Consider the following 26,109-nt stretch of genomic DNA (forward strand, 5'->3'; position numbering starts at 1 on the left):
AGAAAAAAAAGGGTTACAGTCAATCCAGCATAAAGTTTTCAGAAGCTGAAGTGCAGAATCACAACAGACATGGCAGCGGAAGCAGCGCAGGACAACAGGTGAACCTCCGAGAACCCTGGCACCTTCCCGCGGGCAAGTTTTGCAGGAGGGTTGGCAGTTCCTCCAGGCTCGACCGCCCCATGAAACAGACATTCGTTTTCCTTTTTTCCTTTTAGAAACGTAACAGACAAATCGTGACCATCACCCTCGCCGCTCCCGGGCGAGGGAGGTGAGCGCCTTTCCCATTTAAGGATTCAAGAATCGTCCTTGGTGGCGGCTTTCGCCCACACCGCCTCCCCAAACTCGGCCCGAAACTCGGGGGTGGGGAACAAAGAGGGGCCCGGAGGCGGGGACGTCGCAGGGGGCTGCCGGGGGCCCGGGTCTCCCGCAGGGCTGGGCCCGGGGCGGCAGGGCCCAGTCTGCCGCGGCCTGTCACAGCCTGGGCGGCAGAGACCCCCACGGGGCCGCCGGGCCTGGCGGCCCCCAGCTCGGGCCTCCCGCGCGCGCCTGGCTCCCCCCGAAACTTCGCCTGCGGCCCGCGCCGGCCTCCCGGGCGCAGCCGGCCTCCGCCGACGCGCACTCGCACTCTCCGGGCAAGCCAACTCACCCGAACCCTGGGGAACTCATCCTCCAGCTCTCGGCGCGGAGCGGGGTGGGCGCGGCGGGGCGCGGGGGCGAGGCAGGGGGCCCGGCTCGGCCTCCGCCCGGGGCGTGCAGCGGCCCCAGCCCGGTCGCCCCTCGCGCGGCCGTACGATCCTCGTCTCGCGCGGACGGACACGCCGGAGTCCGAGCCTTCCTGCCCGCCCTCCCCGCCCTCCTCGCCCTCCTCCCTCCTCGCTCCTCCTTCGCCGAGCGCCAGCAGGCGGATTCCAATCTCGGCAGCCGCCGCCGCCGCCGCCGCCGCTGCGGACACTCGCGCGGGAGGGAGGGCTGGGGGGCGGCGCGGGCGCGGGGTGTGGGGGGAGGGGCGGGCCTCCGCGAGACTCGGCGCAACGCTCGCGCCCCGGGAGGGCGCCCGCTCCGCCCGGCCGGGGACGCGAAAAGAGCCGAGCGCGCGGCGGAAGGGCCCGAAGGGTCTCTGGGGCTAGGCGCCCTGCTGCCGGGGAGGAGGGCTGGCCGCCGGCAAGGGGGCGCCGGGCTGCCGTCGGGAGGGGGGCTTCTCCTCCGCGCGGCCCTGCCGGCCCCTCCTCACCGAGACGCCGCATCGCCGCCTCGGCGGGGCCGGCCAGTCTCCGGAAGCCGGGTGGAGGAGACGCCGTGCGCGCGCCGCACAGTACTGAGTGCGGGGCAGCGGCGCAGATCCCGCCGCTGCGGGCTGCGCGCGGACCGGCCCCCCGCACTGCCGGTGCTCCGGGGTTCCTTGTGTGGCCCCCTCCCCGGACAAACTCGAAAGCTCTAACAAAAACTCGTGACACGTGAGGGCAGGTCAGCGCTTGCGGAGTAAGCCTGATCGCTGACAATTCACACGCCATGGCGGAGAACTGCCCGACCGCGGTGGTAGTCGTTGCGACAAAGAAACGTACAAAGCCACAGTCCAACTATTATTTACCATAGCTCCCCGGCCTCTCTGGGCTCTCTGCCAGCGTACAGAGGCGCAGGTAGGGGGGAGTTGAAGGGAAAGAAGCATTTTCGCGTCGATCCAGGAGCTGTGAGGCCTGGCCCGCCTGGGAGCCCTATGATGGAGCCCGTGAATTCCAAAGGCATAAGTTGAGCAGCGGTGTTAACCCAAAAGAACTGAAGTCAGCGGACTATAAATATTGTTCCCGTCTCTGCTGTCGCTCGCTCTAGTGACCTCAGATACCCTCCAAGTCTGATTCCCTCCATTTGGAGAACATAAATAGTTGCCACTCCTTTTCTCTCCCCATTCTTTGGAAAATGCCATTACAAGTATTCAGTGTCCTGTGTGTGAAGAGTCTTGGTCTCTTTTTAAAAACCAAATGTGACCTTGATCTCTTTGGTAAGTCTTTCAACGAATGCATGGCATTAAATTATCTCTTTACAAAAGATACTCTTTTTTTTTTAAGTTACCTTTATAAACAAAAAAGAGACAAGGAAAAGAATGTGCCAAGCCCTGATATTTGTTTTCACACACATTCTCCCTTAAGAGATGTTTAGATTCAAGAGTATTCCCTTGTATTCTTGTTTAATGGCTAAAATCCCTTCCATTCTTGTTTAAAGTTGTTTTTTTCTTTTTTTTTTTTTCGGTCCATCTTTCATTCTGTTCCCCGCCGGTTGCTTTTATCCACCTCTGCCCTTAATGGCTCAGATACCTTCTGTAATTCCAAATTATTTTTTCAATTCTACTTATTCTGTAATTTTTTTTCCTGAACTCTATACCTGTCTCAGGTTTGCGAGTCATGGATCTTGCTATGCAGGATGAATGTCATACATGAGTTTCCCTGGATCACCTAAAGTTTGTCACTTTTTCAAGTATACTACGTAGGACACTGCTTTGATGTCAAGGGATAGGGTGGACCTTTTGCTTGAGGAGATTCAGACTGATTAGCTAAAGAACTCATAGATGTAAGCTGAGAAATGTGTCATGGCAGATAAAAACTATGATGAGTGTGTACTCTCTAGAGCCTAGTTCAATTTTCAGATATATGAATCAGTCTATAAAATAGACAACCTCAGGTTAGAAATTTAGTATTTCAAAATGAACAAATCCATGTTGCCTAGGTTCTGTTATATGCCACTGTAGAAATTACAGCAAAACTGAAGTATCAAATTTTAGGTCATCATAGCTTTGCTTCTCGAGAAAAGGATCTCCTTTTCAAATTTTCAGGAATTTTACTTAATATCTTTTGCTTTCCTTGGACAGAGCCCACCTGAGTGCCCAGGCTGAAATCCTTAGCTTTATCACAGCAGGCAACCTAGGTACTGACAACTGAGCAGGACATGGTGTTTTCTTTGGTTCCTGGCATGTGTATGCATGCCAGCCTGTTTCTCCGGTTTTCCTGCCCACTTAAATGAACAAGAGCAGCCAGGAAGCCCAAAGAGACATCTGAACACGTATGGTCTGGCCCCCAAACTCAAAGGCAACACCTCAAGGTGCAAATTCAACATTCTCTACTGTGATAGTTTTCCTCTAAGTAGGTTAACAGAATGCTTTGGAAATGGATCTTTTTCCTCTGCATGGTCTGTTTGAGGTATAAGCCTCAAGAGTGGTAGTTGCATGCCCAAATCACACAGCATTAGTTTGGAATGCAAAATCACCCCTCTTCTACAGTTCTCAGGTCCTCAAGATAGGTCTGATCACCTATCTTAACACCCCGAGACAGCCAATTTCGTTTTCTTTATACCACTTTTTACTGTATGAAATTACTTCATTTAGTTATTTGTTTATGGTCTGAGTCTCTCTGACCTACTAGAATATAAACTCCATGAGAGCAAAAACCTTGTCCATCTTGTTCTCAACTGTTTCTGCAGAGCCTAGTGCATAACTAGTGCTCAATATTTGTTAAATGAATGAGATAAAAGACAGAATTTCCTTTAAGCGTTTCTGAACCTTGTCATCAAAATCCAGTTCGTTTATTTAATTTTCTCTTTTCTTTTAGCCGCACTGTGCAGTTTGCAGGATCCTAGTTCCCTGACCACAGATGGAATCTAGGCCCCTTGCAGTGTGGAGCCCTAACCACTAGGCTGCCAGGGAATCCTGGTATCCAGTTTTAGAGGGTGGCTTAGACTATGTTGAAAAGGTGAGGGCGAGTCAGGGAAGCTATGGGTTATACCATCTTCAGTGAAATGGACATGTCTGCTTTCAGGGAAGGTATTAATTGAATTAGGTCTTCCCTGGTGGCTCAGATGGGACAGCGTCTGCCTACAATGCGGGAGACCTGGGTTCAATCCCTGGATCGGAAAGATCTCTTGGAGAAGGAAATGGCAACCCACTCCAGTATTCTTGCCTGGAAAATCCCATGGATGGAGGAGCCTGGTAGGCTACAGTTCATGGGGTCACAAAGAGTCAGACACGACTGAGCGATAGACTAACCCAAGTTAATCCATCCAAAGTCACTTCCCTGCTATAAAGACTTTATGAGGCAAAGGCAGCCCTAAGTCATCATGGATATGGAGATAAATTAGAATTCAGTAAGGAGGGACTAGTGAAGGGATGTCCTTGGCAGAGTGATGCTTTAGTTGTTTTCAAACCCAATATTAAATGGATAAGAGTGCTATGAAGAGTAGAGGAAACAGCTACATTATTCGGCATAGACCCTACTACATCATTTTATTGGTTAATAATACCCTGGTTAACGTCATGGTTAAGAAGGACCAAGCCAAAACAGAAACTGTGTTTAAGAGAAAAGATAGTTATATATATATAATTGAGTGCACAAAACAAAGTTTAAAAATCTGAATTTGTGTTTTCCTTTGTATTGGTATAATATTTCACTTCCCATTTTATTTTTACTTGTATATAACTTGATTTTTCCCACTTCTATTTTCATTTCTCTTTTTTTCAAAGGACTTGTTTCCTATGATTAAACGATGGTTCAGCGAAGCTCTTGCTACAAAGTAGTCACCACTCGGTCCTGCCTAGTCCACGGTCTCAACTGACCTCTCCCTGCTGTCAGTACACCCTTTACCGTAGACCACAATCCTCTCCTGGCAGGAAGACTCTTCTCAAAGCTCCAGTCCCAAGCCCAGGACTCAGCCACCTGCTGCTTCTGCTACTTACACCAAGATGTCCAACCTTGGCCCTCGTCTAAGCACTGACTCACAGCCCTTTTCTTGCTCCTGAAGCCCGGGCCTTTTAACCTGTGTGGAACTCGATTTTCTCTGCCTGTGGTCTGGACTCTGCTCTCTGGAGTCTGCCCCAGCCCTACAACACAGACTCTGTTGTGTACCGATTGATACCCCTAGTGGTAACACTTGTTTGCCTTCAGCTTTATTTTCTAGAATTTCCCTGTCCATGTTCTATCCATCTGTCAGGCCTCCTTCCCCCCATTGCCTCAAGTTGGACATCCTGATGCTTGCTGTCTCCTGGACTACCCCCTGTTGTTTGCTCACGGTTCTCCAGCTAGCAGGTACTGCCTAGAGGGCCTGAGGTCCTCCCACCCAACACCTGGACCCGGGGCCTCCCCACCCCAGCTCCACTCAGCCCACCGTCAATCTGTCCTTCCCTATCCTGTACCAATTCACCTTGCTGCCTTTCTCTGTCCTGAGAGCAGTGGGTTTATAACCAATTACACTTTATGTTTTGACCAGATATACATAAGTTCAGTTCAGTTCAGTCGCTCAGTCGTGTCCAACTCACGCCAGGCCTCCCTGTCCATCACCAACTCCCGGAATATATATTAGTATATATATATGTATATAGTTGCTTTTGTTTTTGCCTGGTTAAAAAATAAAATGTACTAGGTGCTTGCATACATATATATATGTATATACTTGTATCTGCATACATATATATATTTATATATATTGTTAATATGTACATGTATAAACCATATCCAGTTCTATTTACCACTCCTAAACACTGATTCTACTCAAGGATTTTGTTGGCACTAGTAGTCCAGAAACCCTAGCATCTGGAGCTGAGTATGGTTACCTTGTGAATGACCATTCAAAGAAAGACAAGGTGTCATGATAAAGATTCAAGCTGACATAACTGGGGAGATAATAATTTTGGATCAGGAATGCTGTGTTATTAACAGCCATACTATATCAACTGTACGTGCTCGACATGGTTATCTAAATATATAGGTGCAGTGTGGTACCTCCAGTGTGTATAGACATATTAGTTTATCTACCACACATTTTGGGGTACCTAACCCTGTGCTAGATAGAAAGCTCTAGAGGATAAGAACTGTTTTTTTCTCACTCCATCATATCCTTAGGATCTAGCCTGCTGCCAGGCATACGAGTATGTGTTCAATATTCACTGAATAAATAAATGTACTATAATGCCCAGTACATTCCTTCCCCTAAAAGCTTAAAATCTCATAAAAGTAGGTTGTGCACATAATTCTTTACTTGATGTTTCTTTCCAAGTCAAGATTTATTGTCCTTAAGACAGTTGCTAACTCATTTTGTTCTCTACTGATAGATAGCCCTCACTCATTTCTTATATTTTTATTAACAAAAGCAGGGTTGACTTTTTGGGTTTTGTTTTTAGTATTTTTGAGGCTTAATTGTAAAGCACTTACCTTGATAGAATGAGAGTCTAAGAAATCCTGTAATGACAGCACAGAAGTATCACTGACTATAACTTTTTTTTTTTTTGGCCATGCTGCATGGCTTCCAAAATCTCCAACCAGAGATCAAACCTGGGACTGTGGTAGTAAAAGCCCAGAATCCTAACCACTAGACTAGCAGGGAACTCCCTATCACTGGCTTTAAATTTAACATCTCTTCAACAAATAATGCTTAAGTTTTGGAGTTCTGTGTGCTTTTTAAACGGAGAAGGCAATGGCACCCCACTCCAGTACTCCTGCCTGGAAAATCCCATGGACAGAGGAGCCTGGTGGGCTGCAGTCCATGGGGTTGCTAAGAGTCAGACACGACTGAGCGACTTCACTTTGACTTTTCACTTTCAGGCCTTGGAGAAAGAAATGGCAACCCACTCCAGCGTTCTTGCCTGGAGAACCCCAGAGATGGGGGAGCCTGGTGGGCTGCCATCTATGGAGTCACACAGAGTCGGACACGACTGAAGTGACTTAGCAGCAGCAGCAATGCTCTTTAAAAAAAGAACTTCCTCCATTCTCTCATGGGGAAATAAAATCAATTATCGAATCAGTAATCAACAGCTGTCACTGTTTCTTTTAAAATGTAGGTTTTACATTTGGTTTGTTACCCACTTTAACATCTGTCTTCCTCATTGTATGCCTGAATTATACCAGCTACACTAGTTGGTCATTCCGTCTTTCAACTGATCTTGCTCAGTTTTTCCAGGTTTTGCTTAATGAGACGCCACACGCATCACAATCTGAGCACCACTACTGTATGAAAGTATTCTGCTAGAGTGGTGTCTCCACGCCCCACAGAATGAGCCACACTCATTTCTCCTTTTCCTGCCATTCTCCTGCCTCCCGTGCCCACATACCACCTCCTGTAGGAACTCATCTTTGAAGGCTCCACCCTAAACCCCTTAGGCTTTTCTCTCTGTGGTCTACATCACTGACTTTTTTTGGACACTTTAGCTATTCCTGTGTCTTTCTCCAAAATATTATTTCATAGTTTTATTCACTTACATACGAATAGGGGTTTTCTAGCCTCCCAGGCTGGGGGAGGACAACATAGAAGAGATGGAATACACAAGGTATCAAAATAGTAGTCTCAGGCTGGAACCTACCAGTGCTGCTCAGTCGTGTCCGACTCTTTGCAGCTCCATGGACTGTAGCCCACCAGGCTCCTCTGTCCATGGGATTTCCCAGGCAAGGATACTGGAGTGGGGTGCCATTTCCCTTCTCCAGGGGATCTTCCCGACCCAGGGACAGAACCCATGTCTCCTGCTTGGCAGGCGGATCCCATTGTAATAGTTAAGATTCTTGTCCCTGTTTCCAAGAGGCAATTGCGGGGCGGGGAGGGGGCGGTGTCACACACTTCTCAATGCGCCTGCTGTGCTGCTCTGTCCCTCAGGGTCAAAGACAGTACTCCTGTCCCTTCTTCCCTTCTACCCTCTCCTGCCCCTGTTGCTAGCACAATTGCTGTAGTCACTGCACGGAGCGCCTCGGGCCGCTACATTGCAGGATTCCAAGAGGTGCCATCCTGCTTTTTGTGAAAGATGCTCCCGAGAGTGGCGCAGTACACAACCGGCTCCGGGCCCCACGGAACACCATGAAAGAGCCATTCCAATTGCATGCCGGGAGCCAAGCCCCTGGCTTGCTTAAAGAACCAACTGTTTTTTACTATTAACATTATATATACCTCTACACAACATTATATATCTCATGCTGCTGCTGCTGCTGCTGCTGCTGCTGCTGCTGCTGCTAAGTCACTTCAGTCGTGTCCGACTCTGTGCGACCCCATAGACAGCAGCCCACCAGGTTCCCCCGTCCCTGGGATTCTCCAGGCAAGAACACTGGAGTGGGTTGCCACTTCCTTCTCCAATGCATGAAAGTGAAAAGTGAAAGTGAAGCCGCTCAGTCCTGTCCGACTCTTAGCGACCCCGTGGACCTCAGCCTACCAGGCTCCTCCCTCCATGGAATTTTCCAGGCAAGAGTACTGGAGTGGGTTGCCATTGCCTTCTCCGTATATATCTCATAGATACATTATATTTTACTATATAACATTATATACCTTTCAGGGCATTTGGGGGAAATGAAAGTGGCAAGATGTGTATTTGTCAGAATTAAATCAATTAGAATCCCATATAGGATGTGTAATTAATTAAAATTTTCATTTTGATTTCATTTTCATCAGTGCAAATGCTCAACACAAAAATTATTCTGTTGTTATACATGGAATAACACATCATGCCAATCAAAATTTACATATGTACCATATTTCATCAAAATAAGATAACGATTATAAGCAGCATTATTTTATGTACAACTAGGAAAAAAAACTGCCAATTATGACATATCATTAACTGTAAGACATCCTAATTTTAGAAGTGATAAAATGTCAAAAAGTGTGCATCTAAGCATTGATGAAACACAGTGTGTTTTAATGCAAAACACCACCATATGGTCCAGTAGTTTGAAATATTAAGTTTCTGGGTTTTTGACATATAACTTATTTGTTTGTTATGCACGATCCTCGAATAACCACACTGTGAAAGTTAACCACAAGAGCAGAGACAGTACAGTTCAACTGCATATAAACATATAAAACAAACATGAATAACTTATGATTCAGTCACATAAAGTTTAAAAGAAATACTAGCATCCAGTCAATGTAATGTAGTATTTGGATTACATTACAAATAAAAAATTAAGTTTTGGACAGCTGCTTATTCTGAAAATGTGTGATGACAAGGAGAATGGACGTATTTTTATCCTTGGAAAAGTCAAACTAAACAATTAGAAAAATCTCAACCGTGCAGTAGAATGACTTTACGTTTATCCCGGAAGCTGAACAATAGTCCTTGTTGCTTGTGGGGCCATCAGGAAAAGCCAGCTGTGGGTTTCTTTTTAGTACAATTAATTGCTTCCGCTGTATATAAAATTGAAAGAATTGGGTGCTTTAGTGCGGAAAAAGGATATCCTGTACACTGCTCCTATTTCCTCACAAAAGCTGTTATTGAGCCTTTCGCCATTAATTCACATGCATTGGATTATCCTGTGATGAAAGACCAAGTGGCTTCTCATTTTTATAGTCTCTTATCTCCTATTTATTTGGCACTTCTCTGGAGATACCTGCTCTTCTCCCAAGACTGGTTAATTGCTGGGATGTCAGACGGTAGCTAATGACTGACTTCCTTTTCTGAGACTAATTGTGAGCTCATCTCTGTACTTTTTCTTAGAGTGGCATTTCTCATTGTTGAGAAATATTCTGAGTTCTGTTATTATTTGAAATGACAGAGGCAGCAATGTTTAGTACCAATTTTCAATCCCTGCCCACCATTCACTTTGAGATCAGCAAGTGACTCATTACAAATCCTCTGGATAAACCTGAACGGTCCAGTATACAACAGCCATTTGCTAAGTGTGACTGTGTACATTTTAAATTAGTTAAAAGGCTCAATAAGTGCTCAGTAGCCACATGAGGTTAGTGGTTGCTATATTGGAAGAGGGAAGACATAGACGATAGCCATTTTCACACAAAGTTCTATTGGACAGTGTCACTGTAAACTGTGGCCTGGTCCTCTCAGGCCTCGTGAGTAGTATCTGAACCCGGAATCGATGTTTCTGTGCTCACCATTGAAAACAAATGGTACAAAGGCTACTTTCAGGATCATTTCTGTAGTCTGTTACTCGAGAAGTTTCTCTGAGCATGTGGAGCACCAGAAATGGGGGGCTGCTGTTCACTTGGTATAAAGTTACATAAGGTCTGGGAAGATCCCCTGGAGAAGCAAATAACTACCCACTCCAGTATTCTTGCCTGGAAAATTCCATGGACAAAGGAGCCTGACAGCCCACAGTCTATGGGGCTGCAAAGAGTCAGACACTACTGAGCAACTAACACACACACACACACAATAAGTGTTCTCACCACAATTCAAAATATATATATATATTTCTTTTTTAAATCATTTATTTATTTTATTTGACTGGACTGGGTCTTAGTGGTGCCATGTGGGATCTAGTTCATTGGCCAGGGATTGAACCCAGGCCCCCTGCACTGGCAGCATGAAGTATTAGCTGCTGGACCACCAGGGAAGTCCCCATGTATATTTCTTAATGGTAGAAAATTGACGAAAATGCAGATAGTGTCTGTGGTATCTCCAGGTAGAGGGACTATGATTACTTTTTCCTTCTTCCTATTTATATGTGTTTGGGGGGTTTTATTCCTTTCTTAATTAGTAAAAATCACATTTAAGATCCTTAAACCCATTCATTTATCACCAGTTTCAAAGTAGTTTTATCCAACCCCTGCCTTAAGAGAGGAAGTAGTCATTTTGAACAACTGTTTCTTTAAAAATTAAACTCAGCCAGCAGTTTTTAGTTAAGAGATCTGTATTCCCTTCTCTTCTAGCATGAAAAGCATCAGAGAACTTGCGTTTAGGATGCCCTAGAGCCCTGATAAATAGAATTACAAAACATCCCTCAGGAAGAGATGGCTCATGATCACTAGCAATCCTCTCACCCAGGCATTTGTTGGGCATTTTGCCAGGTTATACATATTTCTAGACTATACTTCAGAGTCTCAGAATCAAGGCCCAACAGGTTAAGGAGGCCTATGGAGCTGAAGAGGGCTCCAGTTTTACCATTGAAAAGAGAACCATAAAAAAATAATTCCTTGTTTCCTAAAAGTTCAGGCATGATCATACAGGTTTAATTAGGAACAGCCAGCTGTTTACAGCAAATTATAAACTGCATAAGCAGACCTCAGTGGACACTCCCAAAGGATGTCCCATGAACCCTTACTTCTCCAAGTCCATATCCAGCAGATCTGGCAAGCCAGATCTGAGGCAGGGTGCTGTGATGCCAGCCAGAGTAGTATTCTAAAAGTCCCTTTCCATAGCTTTCCATGACCAAAGCAGTGCATGGAAAGCCTCCGCTTTTTCTTTCCTTTTGTCCTTGAAACTTGAAGCCAATTCACTGTTTTCCTGACTACTACTGCACCCGCCCAGTAGAGAGACATTTCAGAAACAAGCTAAGCAACAAGATAAGAACACCAACTTTGGAGTCAGAATTCTGGCTGAACTTCCTAATTTTTGACCTTGGGCAGAGTTTGTCAACCCTGAATCCCAGTTTCTTCGCCTATAAAATGAGGATAAATAATATCGATTTAATGAGGCAGGTATGAGAATTAACCAAGAGCATTTGGAAAACTGTTGGCATAAAATCAACACTCAATTATTTTTACTTACCTTTCCTTTTCCTTCTAGAAGGTGATTGGTCCATTGGTGTTTCTATTGAAGGGGAAGGAAAACAAACTGTAAAACTCTTAACGAGCCTTACTTCAAATACTGCCCAGTACAGTTCAGTAATTAGTATATGAGTTCTGCTTCAGCTTGGGCTGGGTTCCAGTTCTTTGCTCCAGCCTTAGCTCAGGAATTTCCTCCTCTAGAAAGCCTTTGCTACCCAATCCCAAGCTGAGTAAGTGGCTTTCCCAAGAAGTCCCATGGCACTCCAAGCTTGTTTCTATCCTAATTGTTTACCTTGCATCCTGCTTCTCAAAACAGGGTACCTAGCATTGAGCATGGAGTACAGGATGGTATAAGGCATCTTCTCCAGAGCATCAGTTTTATCTAATAACAAGTAAAACAAAGGGGATGTATATACTGTTAAGATACGATATTAGATTCTGTAAGAAATTTCGCGATGGCAGAGGGTTCCTCGAAGACATGTGCTCATTGCCCTCTGCTTTTAAATCTTCTTTGCAGAGAAGTTGGAGAATCATGTATTGCCACATGGCAGTGAAATTACGCAGCAACTAGTCTGTTCCTTCCAGCAGACCATGAGCTCTGTTAGGGCAGGCATTGTACCTCATTTGCCCCTGAATCACAAAATTTACCTACATAGCATGAGGCCCGTCTCAAGGTAGAGGCTCCAGGAATGCTTGTGGATCTGAAATCGACTCTCTGTCTCCTCCCAGTACTTTGGGGAAACTATAGTTTTTCCATCAAAGAGAGCAACTTTGAAATTGTTTAACTGACGGGACTTCACATTGAGTGCCTGTTAGAGAAAACACAATTCTAGCTATACTTTTGGGGAAAGTATTTAACCTATCAGACTTTTGGCTTCTCAACCTGGTAGGGTGGTTAAGGCTTAATGAGAAAAGATTCACAAAGTAAACTGAGCTTGGCACATAGAAGGTGCATGCAAAAAAAGCTTCTTTAGTTTTCTCTAAAGTGACTAATAATTAATTCTAATCATTAATCTATAAACAAAGAGATGATTTTGGTTATTTCAATCATTCCAAGCAACTCAAAAGGGACCTGAGCCACTGCCTGGGGCTTCTTCTACAGCACCCTGGTCCTTCTTCCTGAACTTCCACATCATCCGGCAGTTTCCTTACTGTCTCGGTGACTGTCACATTAAACCTGGACTTAAAAGATAGAGATAATTCAACTAGAAGGTGGAGAAAGGTAACCACCTATTAGGAGAGTGAGCTACAGAGTCAGGGCCCATTTCAAGCCTTGCCTCACTAAGTAATCTGATTTGCTTTTCCAACTCTGAGGCATGTCTTGATCCTGGTTCTGCAGACAGAACTGGGTCCTGGGCAAACCAACTCTGAGGCATGTCTTGATCCTGGTTCTGCAGACAGAACTGGGTCCTGGGCAAAGTTGCCAATTCCTAACTTAGAGAATGAGCCAGGGAGTCGGGATCCACAAATGGCTATGTCTTTCATTCTATTGGTCTGGGTCCAGAGTAACTTTACTCAGAACCTAGTAAAGCTTAAGCTTCAGGGTCCCTCGCCATCAAAGGCCCCTGTTTATGCTGAGAGTTGCTTAAAATGTTCTAGGTTGAGAAGGGAAGTCAGGGTGTTATTAGGGAGCATTCTTATGTAAGCTTTTCTGATCAGTTGCCTAAGAGATTTCAGAAGAAAGAGACCTAGAGAGCCTTGATTCCAGGCATTTGATTCTTTCTTCTCATTCTAAATGAATACTCTGTAGTTTATTTTGTGTTTGAAATTTTATATTTTTTCTAAGGATGACTCCAAAAAACCCGAAGCTACTTTTCACTATTGCCTCCCTACCCTACAGCTCACCAGAAAGTCACAAGCACAGGAGAAGAGTTTTAGGGGCCTGTGTCATGACAACTCCATGAGAGGTGGACTCACCCTCAGTACCTGCAGTCTGTCTTCTCTCTCAGGAACCTGTCGAACACCTTGTACCAACTTCCTTCCACAAATGCTGGGACCCTCTAGCATTCCCAAGTGCTTTGATAGAAATAAAAAGATAAAACCTCTATTAGCTGACTTCTCCCTTGATCTAAAAAGGATTTTGAAATGGTCTTTTTATACCTATTTTTATGCATTGATAGACTTGGTATTAGGGAGGGGTCAGGGAATAACTGACTTGCATATGGAAAGGTAGTCTGTTAAGAATTTTTCCTTTTTTTTTTAAACATTAAAAAAATTTTAACTGAAGTATAGTTGAATTTCAGTGTTTCAGGTATACAACAAAGTGATCCAGTTTTATGTATATATATTCTTTTTCAGATTCTTTTCCATTATAGGTTATTACAAGATATTGAATATAGTTCCCTATACTATAAGGCATGTCCTTTAAGAATTTTAATAAGATGTTTTGGGTTTTAAAAAAAAAATAGAATTAGTTCGTGAAAAAAGGAACATGGATCCCAAGTAAATGATAACAATGATGGCATCCTTTTGTATTTCTGTTCCTAATGTCTCCACTCTAATGCCTAACTATAGATGGAGTTCTCATGATCATTGTTAGTCAGTTCAGTTCAGTTGCTCAGTTGTGTCTGACTCTTTGCGACCCCATGAACAGCAGCACGCCAGGCCTCCCTGTCCATTACCAACTCCAGGAGTTCACCCAAACTCATGTCCATTGAGTCGGTGATGCCATCCAACCATCTCATCCTCTGTTGTCCCCTTCTCCTCCTGCCCTCAATCTTTCCCAGCACCAGGGTCTTTTCAAATGAGTCAGCTCTTCACATCAGGTGGCCAAAGTATTGGAGTTTCAGCTTCAACATCAGTCCTTCCAATGAACACCCAGGACTGATCACCTTTAGGATGGACTGGTTGGATCTCCTTGCAGTCCAAGGGACTCTCAAGAATCTTCTCCAACACCACAGTTCAAAAGCATCAACTCTTCAGCGCTCAGCTTTCTTTATGATCCAACTCTCACATCCATACATGACTACTGGAAAAACCATAGCCTTTAATAGATAGACCTTTGTTGACAAAGTAATGTTTCTCCTTTTTAATATGCTGTTTAGGTTAGTCATAACTTTCCTTCCAAGGAGTAAATGTCTTTTAATTGCATGGTTGCAATCACCATCTACAGTGATTTTTGGAGCCCAGAAAAATAAAGTCTGACACTGTTTCCACTGTTTCCCCATCTATTTGCCATGAAGTGATGGGACCAGATGCCATGATCATCTTAGTTTTCTGAATGTGGAGCTTTAAGCCAACTTTTTCACTCTCCTCTTTCACTTTCATCAAGAGGCTCTTTAGTTCTTCACTTTCTGCCATAAGGGTGGTGTCATCTGCATATCTGAGGTTATTGATATTTCTCCAGGCAATCTTGATTCCAGCTTATGCTTCCTCCAGCCCAGCGTTTCTCATGATGTACTCTGCATAGAAGTTAAATAAGCAGGGTGACAATATACAGCCTTGACGTACTCCTTTTCCTTTGGAACCAGTCTGTTGTTCCATGTCCAGTTCTAACTGTTGCCTCCTGACCTGCATACAGGTTTCTCATTATTAGTCGGATAACCTTTAAAATGTATTTTATAGAGATTAAGTAGGATCGCATTGGTGAAGTTCATAGTTTTAAAAAATACATTGTTTTAAAAAGAAAGCAGAATTCTCCCATGAGCCACCGCTCTTCCTTTTCCGGTAAGCGGCCTGAGGTGACTCCTAAAAATGGTGCGCTATTCACTTGACCCAGAAAACCCCACAGAATCATGCAAATCAAGAGGTTCAAACCTTCGTGTACACTTTAAGAACACTCGTGAAACCGCCCAGGCCATAAAGGGTATGCATATCCGAAAAGCCACCAAGTATCTGAAGGACGTCACGTTAAAGCAGCAGCGTGTGCCGTTCCGCGGCTACAACGGTGGAGTTGGCAGGTGTGCACAGGCCAAACAGCGGGGCTGGACTCAGGGTCGATGGCCCAAAAAGAGTGCTGAATTTTTACTACACATGCTCAAAAATGCAGAGAGTAATGCTGAACTTAAGGGCTTAGGTGTAGATTCTCTGGTCATTGAGCACATCCAAGTGAACAAAGCCCCCAAGATGCGACGCAGGACTTACAGAGCTCACGGTCGGATCAACCCCTACATGAGCTCTCCCTGCCACATTGAGATGATCCTTACTGAAAAAGAACAGATTGTTCCTAAACCAGAAGAGGAGGTTGCACAGAAGAAAAAGATATCCCAGAAGAAACTGAAGAAACAAAAACTTATGGCCCGGGAATAAATGCCGCAAAAAATAAATGCAAATAAAAGTAAAAAAAAAAGAAAGAAAGAAAGCAAATCTCAGAACAGTATGCATAGTATGATTCCAATTAAGTAAAACACAATGTGGGTCTGTATAGTTTGTGTGAGTATATATACAAGGATAGGTCTGTGTTTCCCAGATTTCAGAAAACAACACTGTGCTGTATCCACACAGAACTAATGTTTCCCAGACTTTAGACAACTGCATACAACCCTTTTTTTTTAAATCTCGCTGCACTGTGGGGCTTGAGGTATCCTAGTTCCCTGACCAGGGATCAAACCCAGGGCCCAGCAGCAGAAGTAGAGTCCTCACACTGGGTCACCAGAGAGGTGCTTGCATACAGCCTCTGGCCATACTCATCCAGAACTACTTGATGAACAGCTTTGACACTTGTTTTCAAAAGCTTTATAAGGAAAATAAAATTTATTCTAACAAACGGTGACCTCCTTCACTAAGAGAGTCAAATATTAACTCTTTGCAACTGGCAGGTATATGAAAACATTGTCTACCCTGACTTACCGTCGCTTACAAGGCCCTCTGTGCTCTTTGCCACCTCTCCTGCTGCTCTTTCCTTACCTCTGCTCTCAAACCCTGTCCCTTCCTTGTGCCAGAACTGTACGCTGGGAGCCTCCATGTTTCTTTCCCCCTCAAACTCAAATTTTGGTGTGGTTGGTTTCTTCTCATCATTCAGACTTCAGCCCAAGTATCACTTCGCAGCCAGGTCTTCACTGACACTTGACCAAAAGTAGCTTATGCCAGCCCCCAATCTATTGCTTTGTTTTGTTTTCCTGTAGCACTCACTATTTGAAATTGTACTGACCGTATTCTACTTGTTTACTGTTGGTCTCTTCCCTTTAGTGGGTAAGTTTTATGAAAGCAGGAATCTTGTCTGTACTGTCATCTTCCATCCCTACAATAGAGCCTAGCAGTTCAGTGAGTGTTCGCGGAGTGAAAAGTAATACTTCTGAAATATTATTCAATGTTAAAAAGAAATGAGATATCAAGCCATGGAAAAATATGGAAGCAAATGAAATGTATATTGCTAAGTCAAAGAAGCCAGTCTGAAAAGGCTACATACTGTATGATTCCTACCATATGACATTTTGGAAAGGGAAAAACTATAGAGACAATAAAAAGACGGGTGGTTGTCAAGGGTTAAGGGGGATGGAGGGATGAGTGAGTGGAGCACAGTGAATTCTTAGGCAACTATATATGATATTATAATGGTGGATACATGTCGTAATACATTTGTTCAAACCATATAATGTGCAATACCAAGCGTGAACCCTAATATAAACTGCTGACTCTGGGTGATATGGAGGTGTCCATGTAGCTTCACTGATTATGACAAATGTAGCTTCTGGTAGGGGATGCTGAAAATGGGGGAGGGCTTCCCTGGTAAAGTACCTGCCTACAACGTGGGAGACCTGGGTTCGATCCCTGGATTGGGAAGAACCCTTGGAGAAGGAAATGGCAACCCACTCCAGTATTCATGCCTGGAAAATCCTATGGACCAAGGAGCCTGGTGGGCTACAGTCCATGGGGTCTCAAAGAGTCGAACACAACTGAACGACTTCACTACACTTCACTACTACTATGCCTGGGTGGGGGCAGGGAGCATTTGGGAAATCTGTATACCTTGTGCTCAATTTTGCAATGAACCTAAAACTGCTCAGGGGCTTCCCTGATAGCTCAGCTGGTAAAGAATCCACCTGCAATGCAGGAGACTCTGCTTTGGTTCCTGGATTGGGAAGATCCACTGGAGAAGGGATAGGCTACCCACTCCAGTATTCTTGGGCTTCCCTTGCGGCTTAGCTGGTAAAGAATTGCCTGCAATGTGTAAGACTTGGGTTAGGAAGATCCCCTGGAGAAGGGAAAGGCTTCCAATTCTGGTATTCCGGCCTAGAGAATTCCATGGACTATATAGCTCATGGGGTTGCAAAGAGTCAGACACGACTGAGCAACTTTCACTTTCACTTAAAACTGCTCTAAAAATAAAGACTATTTAAAAAGATATCCTGACCCAAGTTGTCGATAGTTTTAAGTGTGTAAGTGATCACTGAGTCACGTTGCTATACATCAGAAACTAACACAACATTGTAAATCAACTATGCTGCTGCTGCTGCTGCTGCTAAGTCGCTTCAGTCGTGTCCGATTCTGTGCGACCCCATAGACGGCAGCCCACCAGGCTCCCCCATCCCTGGGATTCTGCAGGCAAGAACACTGGAGTGGGTTGCCATTTCCTTCTCCAATGCATGAAAGTGGAAAGTGAAAGTGAAGCCACTCAGTCGTGTCCGACTCTTTGCAACCCCAAGGACTGCAGCCTAGCAGTCTCCTCCGTCCTTGGGATTTTCCAGGCAAGAGTACTGGAGTGGGGTGCCATAAGCTTCAGTAATGAAAACAAAAAACAATGCTGCTCTGAACGTAGGAGTGCATGTATCTTTCAAATTAGGGTTTCTGTGTTCTTTGGATACATACTCAGGATAGCTGGCTCATATGGTGGTTTTATTTTTAATTTTTGGAGGAATACTGTTCTCCACAGTGGCTGTATCAATTTATAGTCCCACCAGCAGTGTATATTTGTTTCCTTTTCTCCACATCCTCACCAGCATTTATTATTTCTTGTCTTTTCCATAATAGCCCTTCTCACAGGTATGAGAAGATATCTCACTGTGGCTTTGAGGTGTATTTTCCTAATAATTACTGATGAATATCTTTTCATGTGTCTCTTGGCCATCTATATGTCTTCTTATATAACATATAACATCTATGTTATTCAGTCCTCTGCCCATTCTTTAATCAGGTTGTCCGGCTTCCTGTTGTTGAGTCGTATGAGTTCTGTATGCATTCTGGATATTAATCCCTTATGAGACATACAGTTTAACAGATACGGCCTTTATTATGCTGAGGAATGTTCCCTGTATAACCGCCTCGTTGAGAATTTTTCTTACATATGGGTGCTGAATTTTGGAAAATGCTTTCTCTGCATCTGTTCAGATGATCATATGATTTTTAGCCGTTGTTTTATCAAGGATGTATCATGCCGATTGATTTGTGGATGTTGAACCATCTCTGTATCCCTTGAATAAATCCCACCTGATTGCGGCGTATGATCCTTTTATGTTACTGGATTTGGTTTGCTGACTTTTTTTAAAGGATTTTTGCATCTGTGTTCATCAAAAATATTGGCCTACAATTTTGCTTTTCTGTGGTGTCCTTGTCTAGTTTTGGTATCAGGGTAATGCTGGTTTTGTGAAGTGTTGAACAAGCAATTTTTATTTGGTCCACAATTCCTCAGTGAAGCGGGAAGAAATTTTGGTATCAGGTAATACTACCAAATTCTAATTCACATGGGTCATACTTCTGGGACATTTGTGTCATATTTATTCTTGCTGCTGGCTTTCCCAGTGAATTTTTTCTGGATGAACAAGTTGAAGGAGTTTAAAAAATGACACAGAAGTGAGGAGTTCTGACCCCACTCTGCTGCTGATGATAACAACTAACATTTGCATTGAAATTTTCTCCCAAAGTTACTGTATTTGGCTCTCAAAATAAAATGCAGGTGTTATATAGCTTCATTTTCAGGTAGATAGGCAGACTTAGAGAGAGTCTTCTGTTACCACACTGGTGGTATTAGATCAGCCTTGATCTAAACACTGGTGTTACAATGTCAAAGTCCATGTTTATTTCATGGCACCTGGCTGCCTCCCTAGCTGGTTGTGTATATGCTGGGAAGCCACTTCCCCTTTCCGAGACTCAGTTCTTACATCTAGAAAATACCCAGGTGATCGCTTGGATTCTTTCCAACTTTAAATTCTGTGCCTATGAATCTTTTTTCCTCCATCATCTATTTGAAAAATTGCTAAAGCTTTAAAAAGTACTGAAAGAAGATTTTATTTCTACTTGTAACTGTATGGCTATTTGAAAATCTGGCATTAAAAGTCAAATAAGTTATTAAAAATATCTTTTTCTTTTAAAGTAATGCCTAGAAACAGAACATCTCAAAAAAGAATGAATTGGTCATGCTGAGGGGCCTTCATTATTCTTAAAAAGATGCCATGAGGGGATTTTACTCTGAGCTTATTTTAAGACAAAAGGCATGGAAGAAAATATACTTTTCTAGAAATTAAGTTATTTAGAACAGAATAAAAAGAAATAAATATGAAATAGCTAAATAAATAAATCTTTCCAAAAGGAAAAGGCCAAACCTGGTCTTTAGGTTATTCTTTACTGGTAAATTCACTTTGTATGCATAACATCTGTATTATTCATGTATCCTTCTTTGTTTAAACTGCTGTTGGACCACACAATCAAAAGAGCAAGTGAGTTATTTGTTTTTTCTCCTTAGGGCATTTTGTTTTCTCTCAAACTTATATGTGCAGGCATAGAGAAGTAACCTACTTTTGGTTATCACATGAAAAAACTTTACACAGAAAAATCTGTATTTGCACATCCGTTTGGGGTTTTATTTTGCTAAAAAGAATTCACACAGGCCAAAAACAAAAAACCATGCAAAACATTTTTGTGCACACTTTTACCACACTATATTCCATTTCTGAAATGTTAAAATTAAAAATCCCAAAGCAAGAGTACTTAGGTTGAAAAGTTAACATTATAAAAGCTAGATTCCTAACACAAACACTGCAGACATAAGTCACTCAGTTGCAAAAAGTTAATGTTTATAAATGTTAAATAGATGTCAACAATGAGGAGACAAGAACTGTAGATCCAAAGTGTACTCCTCACCGTGAACTATTAAAGCTTGTGTTTGGTGTTGTAGGACATCGACGATGTTAACTTGAAGTAGCTACAACCTTAACCCAACACTATGCCAAAATTAAAAACACTGAGGGAACCGTATTAAAAATCACCTCCTTTTCCTGCTACCTTTAAAATGTTTTTGTTGTTGATTTTGGGTTTTGGTAACTAACAGTCCCTCAGAATACACACTAGCTGTGAAATGTAGAAAAACGGCTTCAATAAATGACTATTATGAAGCTCACCTTTGAGATTTCACTTTTCTTGTTAATGATCATATGCTTTTTAATGGCCACACTTGTGTCTGTGTCTGTGTAAAATCTTTTAAATGATATTTTTGGGGAAAAAACTCTAGGGAACTTTATTCCCTTTCCTTGAGACCAGTCCTTGATAATTAATAGTTTTTTTTGTTGTTGTTGTTTTTTAAGAAAATCTGCCTAGAGCCTTTCTGTACAGTCAGCAACCTCCTTGTCCCTGTGTATTTGAACTTTCCAAAAATAACAGAATGCTCGCTTGCAACTCCTGAAAAATCTCCAGGCACTCCCTGCAGATGTTACTCTGCCTGGTGCTTTATATTCACTTTCTCCCTGCACCAAAGCTAAAGAAGGGCCCTGTGGTAGGAGCACATTCATGTCCCTCCTGGTGCTCCCTGGGGGACGTTAGTGGCTTCACACTTGGAAAAAAAAAAAACGGGCCTTCTGTTAGAGACAAATCTAGCTGCTTCTTTCTCCCTCAGGTAGAAAGGCAGTCCCCTGGAAGCCTCAGTTCTCAGAAGAAAAAGTAGTCTAATGCATTCTCATAAAACATTTCAAACGTGCAAAGAGAAAATCCAAAACAGGAGTGAGGAGAGGGTAGCGGTGATTGGAAGATGGCCTAAATATTGTGCTCAAGTGAGAAACAGCCACTCAAACCGCCTCCTTTGATGCCAGGCTCAGTGGGCATAACAGCGCTTCCTAAAAGGGAAAGAGACGATAACCATTTCCAACCTCAAAAACTAAGCTTCTCTCTTTATCACCAAACAGCTTTAAAACGCTTACTTAACTCAAACTATCACTAATACTTTAAAGAAGTTTGAAGATCCAAGTCTATTTCAATAAATGCTTAAACAATTGCTAGGTCAACTCAGCTCATACTTTTTTCAAAATACTAGCCAAAATGGCAGACGCGTCTATATCAGGCCACCTTTCCCTTCCAGCAGGCAACACAATTGTTTATAATCAGTGTGTTGCATTTAAAGGAAGATACGAGAAGGATGGAGCAGCTCTGAGGTGGGGGGTCCTGCCAGCTTGTGTGTTCTTACTGAGGCTGGCAGAAAGGAAGGTTTCTCTTTCCCACCGGGAGTTTGGGCATGTTCTCAGCCTATTCTGCCATCCTGTTTCAAACACTGTCTCTCTCTTTTCTGCAGGTCATTAAGCCTGTTGAGGAAAGGGATGTTGAAGAGGACCTCAGCCGTGAGACTCACAGGACTGGGAGTGAAATGCATGCACAAGGCTACACATTCATGCCAATGAACCTCATAAAGCCAAACGGGCCAAACACAGCCCAGAGTTATTGTGCAATCTCCTTTCACACACAGCAAAGCAAAACTGGAAAAAACCCAATTCCACTTGCCCACCACAAGTCAAAAAGCAGCTAAGCTTTCTGGGGACATTGGCTGTTTCAGGCTAAAAGAGGGTGGCAGAAGAGCCCTTCTTTCCCTCAGCTGTCTGCAGCATGAGCCCGATCCTTTCCCGAAGCCCTGTCGATTGCCCAGAGGCTCCCAGAAGACATCCCTCCAATGTCTGGGCTCCCATGAGAATGTTCAAGCCCGTGCAAGGTCTGAAGTCTGATGCGCCGAGGTAGCTCCATGACGCGAGGAATGGAATAACACTTCCTTTTTTGGTGAGGAAGGCCCAATCGGTCTTAGCTAACAAGCTCTCAGCTATGGCTCTAAAAATACCCTGCAGTGAGAACTGTTTGGCACTTTGTTTTGTTTGTTAGAGGAGCTCTAAAGAACTCCACAGAAAACTTCAGATTCTCCACAACCGCTCTGAGCTCTGTCCCTGCTCTGGTGACCTTAGGGAAGTGTATCGCTTTGGGAAAGTGACTTTTTCTTTTTCACTTTTGAGTCCTTGGAATTCTGTCCTCAACGTTTGAAGTACAATTCCAGTCTTGGATTAATTACTAGCTTGGTTCAGGAATCTTCATTTGGCTTCTAGTCTGAACTATGCAAATACACGATCTGTGTGCAGAAGAAACGACTAAAATTATACTTCAAAAGGGCTCAGGCGCTTCCTGTCTTCTCCCTTTCCCCCCAAAAAAGAAACATCAGTCTCCTTCAATCCTTTGTTGCCAGCAGCAGGAGCAGCTCCCTGCCCATCCGTATCAGATGCCCTGGGCTCCCTACACATTGATGGCGTGTGCATGCTTCTTGCACAGAGGTTTGTCCTTCTTGGAGTAGAATGGCTGCCCCTCCAGGTTCACGTGGCAGATCTGAGACAGAAAACAGACAGGCATGAAACAGTCCAGGAGAGAGGGGGGCATGAGCAGAAAGATTTCAGCCATCCCTTTAAGACAAAGCACTGTCACAAAGAGACGGGAGAAAAGGCAACAACCAGCTTCTCCTCACGACAAATGCTTTACAACCAAAGCAGTATATGCGCAGCATTTACACTCAGTTGTGTCCGACTCTTCGTGACCCCATTGACTATACAGTCCATGGAATTCTCCAGGCCGGAATACTGGAGTGGGTAGCCTTCCCCTTCTCCAGGTGATCTTCCCAACCCCGGGATGGAACCCAGGTCTCCTACATTGCAGGCGGATTGTTTATCAGCTGAGCCACAAGGGAAGCCCAAGAACAGTGGAGTGGGTAGCTTATCCCTTCTCCAGCGAATCTTCCCAACCCAGGAATTGAACCGGGGTCTCCTGCTATGCAGGCAGATTCTTTACCAACTGAGATATCAGGGAACCCCAAAGCAGTATAGATGGATTGAACTATTATTAAAGTAAAGACTTCCAAAGAGGAACACGGAATAAACTCAAGTTAAATTAAATTAAATTAATGGAATACAGAATGCATACACAATAAAGGTGATCAATGTTGTGTGTGTTTGCTTAGTCACTCAGTTGTGTCCCACTCTCTGTGACCCCATGGACTGCAGCCCACCAGACTCCTCTGTCCATGGGATTCTCTAGGCAAGAATACTGGAGTGGGTAGCCATTCCCTTCTCCAGGGGATCTTTCCAACCCAGGGATTGAACCCAGGTCTCCTGCATTGCAGGGAGATTCTTTACCATCTGAAGCGACCAAAGGAGATCAAACCCAGTCGATCCTAAAGGAAATCAATCCTGAATATCCATTGGAAGCACTGATACTGAAGCTGAAGCTCCAATACTTTGATCATCTGATGCAAAGTGCTGACTCACTGGAAAAGACCCTGATGCTGGGAAAGATTCAGGGCAGCAGAAGAAGGGGGCAACAGAGGATGAGATGGTTGGATGGCATCACCAACTCAATGGACTTGAGTCTGAGCAAACTCTGGGAGATTGTGAAGGACAGGGAAGCCTGGCGTGCTGCAGTCCATGGGCTTGCAAAGAGTTGGACACAACTTAGCGACTGGACAACAACAATTAAGATGATCAATTGATGATATCCACAGAGGTGATTAATATTTAAAGAAATATAACGTCAGGAAAATAATCCTCACTAATAATTAAAGGAAAAATAAATTAAAACCTCTATGAGATACCTGTTAACCTAGCAAAATAAACAAAACAAAAAGCCTCAAAAGCTCGCCACCTTTAGCCCATGTGACTAAAGCCAGAAAGAGAAAAAAGTGATCAGTCGAAAGTCAGCAATATCAGAAGAGATCAGGCCTACTTGTCACTGTTTAGGGAATGTGAATCAGCCCAGCCTTTGGCAAGGGATGTGGTGCCTGCCCTGCACCCCAGTAACACCACTCTGGATAATTCCATCCTGCAGCAACTATAGCACAGAACAAGAGAGCAACATGTGCTCAACTACAAACCAGGTAGCCATTAACATTCCTCTCAAGGGGATGATGGTTAGGTTAATTTGTATGGTGCATTTTCCCAATGAAATGCCACCGTGAAATGTAAATCAAATATGACTAAGTATATGCAGGAAAATATTACATGAAAAAAAGAGGCAAAATTATATACTCCCTTGACGACAACACGTGAGTGGAGCTTAAAGATGGAAACAAAGCAGAAAGGGGGATCAGTAGTATTTGTCAACGTGGACAAATATGATACCAGACACTCTGTATGCACGATCTCATTTAATTTTCACAAAACTTAATGGGATAGGTATGACTCTTCTCTATTTCACAATTGGAAGTTAAGGCTCAGAAAGGCCAAGTATCTTGCTCAAGTCACAGACCTAGTCAAGTTGTAGAACCTAGGAATCCATAGTCAGGTCTGCAAGACTCCACTCATTTTCCCCATACCTCACAGCAGAGAGGGACTATGTTTACTTGGAATTGTTCTGGGCTTACAGACTTGTATCAGGGTAGCTCACTAAGCCCATGTCAGCTAGGAGAGCTAGTCCTGATCTTCCTTTCTTACTAATTCTTTTTCAAGTTACGGGAAAATATAAGCTCATTAAAAGTGATTTGGAAATATAAAGTGATGGAAAGAGGACCAAAAAACCCCTGAAAGTTTTCCAATCAAAATATTGCTTTCCAAAAATTAAAACCATGTTCCACTTAGATACAGACAGCTTCATGGGGCACTGAGTGCTACCCTGGGCTAGTTTGGGGGAAGGCATAATGGTTCTCTGTGATAATTCTCCAGAGGACGGGAGTTGCCTGGTTTCTTTGAGTAGATCCTGTGGGCAGTGCTATGGGTCTTTCATACCAGAACTTATTTGTAATCCCAGACTGAGCAACCCCAAGCTTTACTGCTTCTACTGGTCTCTCTCTGGGATTTGCACCATATCATGATTCTCAGACAAACACAGAAGGCTCGAGGGAGCAGACCCACGCTCACCTTTGTGTGATTTCCTCTGCACGTGACACAGACTGCTCATCAGCCTGCCCTTAGAGAACAAGCCTTCTGTGCCACTGTCTTCCCTGAACCTCCTCCAAGTCTCTCAGATCTTTCTAGAAGTTGGGTAACCAGATTTACAGGCAGCATCTTAGGATTAGACAAGCTATGGCTTGAAGGTAAGGTAAGAGAGCCCTGCACTGTGCTTGCGGAGCTGTGGCTCTGCAGGGGACAACCCCAAAGCCAGTATATTTATATGGCTTTGTCCCTTTTTGGAGGGGAGGTCCTGATGTAATTAAAAGACCCTAAAAGGTGATGAGAGGTGTTCACAGGGTTGGAAAATCAGAGTGCTATGGACTGAATTGTCCCCCCACCACTAAGTTCACATGTTCAGGTCCCAATCCTGAATACCTCCAGCCTACCCAGAACAGGGAAAGCAGTGACTTTATAGGGAAATAGGATCTTTACAGAATTAATTAAGATGGAGGTTAAGATGATGTCATACGGAGTAAGTTGGGCCCTTGATCCGATATGGCCAGTTCCTTATAGGAAGAGCAGATGAGGACATAGAGACAGACACCTGTACTGAGGGGAATGTCACGGAAAGACAGACACAGAGGGAAGGCGACCATGTGGCGGT

General features: G+C 43.8%; 2 protein-coding genes and 1 pseudogene across 6 annotated transcripts in view; 2 read left to right on the forward strand and 1 right to left on the reverse strand.

Annotated features, from left to right (window-relative positions):
* The window catches only part of LOC138087289 (uncharacterized), a 48,380-nt pseudogene extending 46,942 nt beyond the window's left edge, over positions 1-1,438 (forward strand).
* Positions 1,439-15,105: 13,667 nt separating this feature from the next.
* Positions 15,106-15,706, forward strand: LOC138087495 (large ribosomal subunit protein uL22-like). Its single transcript, XM_068982667.1, has one exon. The coding sequence runs from the start codon at positions 15,151-15,153 to the stop codon at positions 15,703-15,705; it is 555 nt and encodes a 184-aa protein (XP_068838768.1). The 5' UTR covers positions 15,106-15,150; the 3' UTR covers position 15,706.
* Positions 15,707-22,866: 7,160 nt separating this feature from the next.
* LDB3 (LIM domain binding 3) overlaps positions 22,867-26,109 on the reverse strand; it is a 57,212-nt gene continuing 53,969 nt past the window's right edge. For all 5 annotated transcript variants that reach the window (XM_068982028.1, XM_068982026.1, XM_068982027.1 and 2 more), the window contains one exon: positions 22,867-22,956. In XM_068982028.1, the coding sequence (XP_068838129.1) occupies positions 22,867-22,956 (90 nt within the window). The remainder of the gene's footprint in view (positions 22,957-26,109) is intronic.

Source organism: Capricornis sumatraensis, chromosome 10, assembly GCF_032405125.1.
Source record: "Capricornis sumatraensis isolate serow.1 chromosome 10, serow.2, whole genome shotgun sequence".
Lineage (NCBI taxonomy): Eukaryota > Metazoa > Chordata > Mammalia > Artiodactyla > Bovidae > Capricornis > Capricornis sumatraensis.

Bases quoted from the DNA above. Each gene is read 5' to 3' on its own strand.
- LOC138087495 (XM_068982667.1), top strand. From the start codon at position 15,151: ATGGTGCGCTATTCACTTGACCCAGAAAACCCCACAGAATCATGCAAA.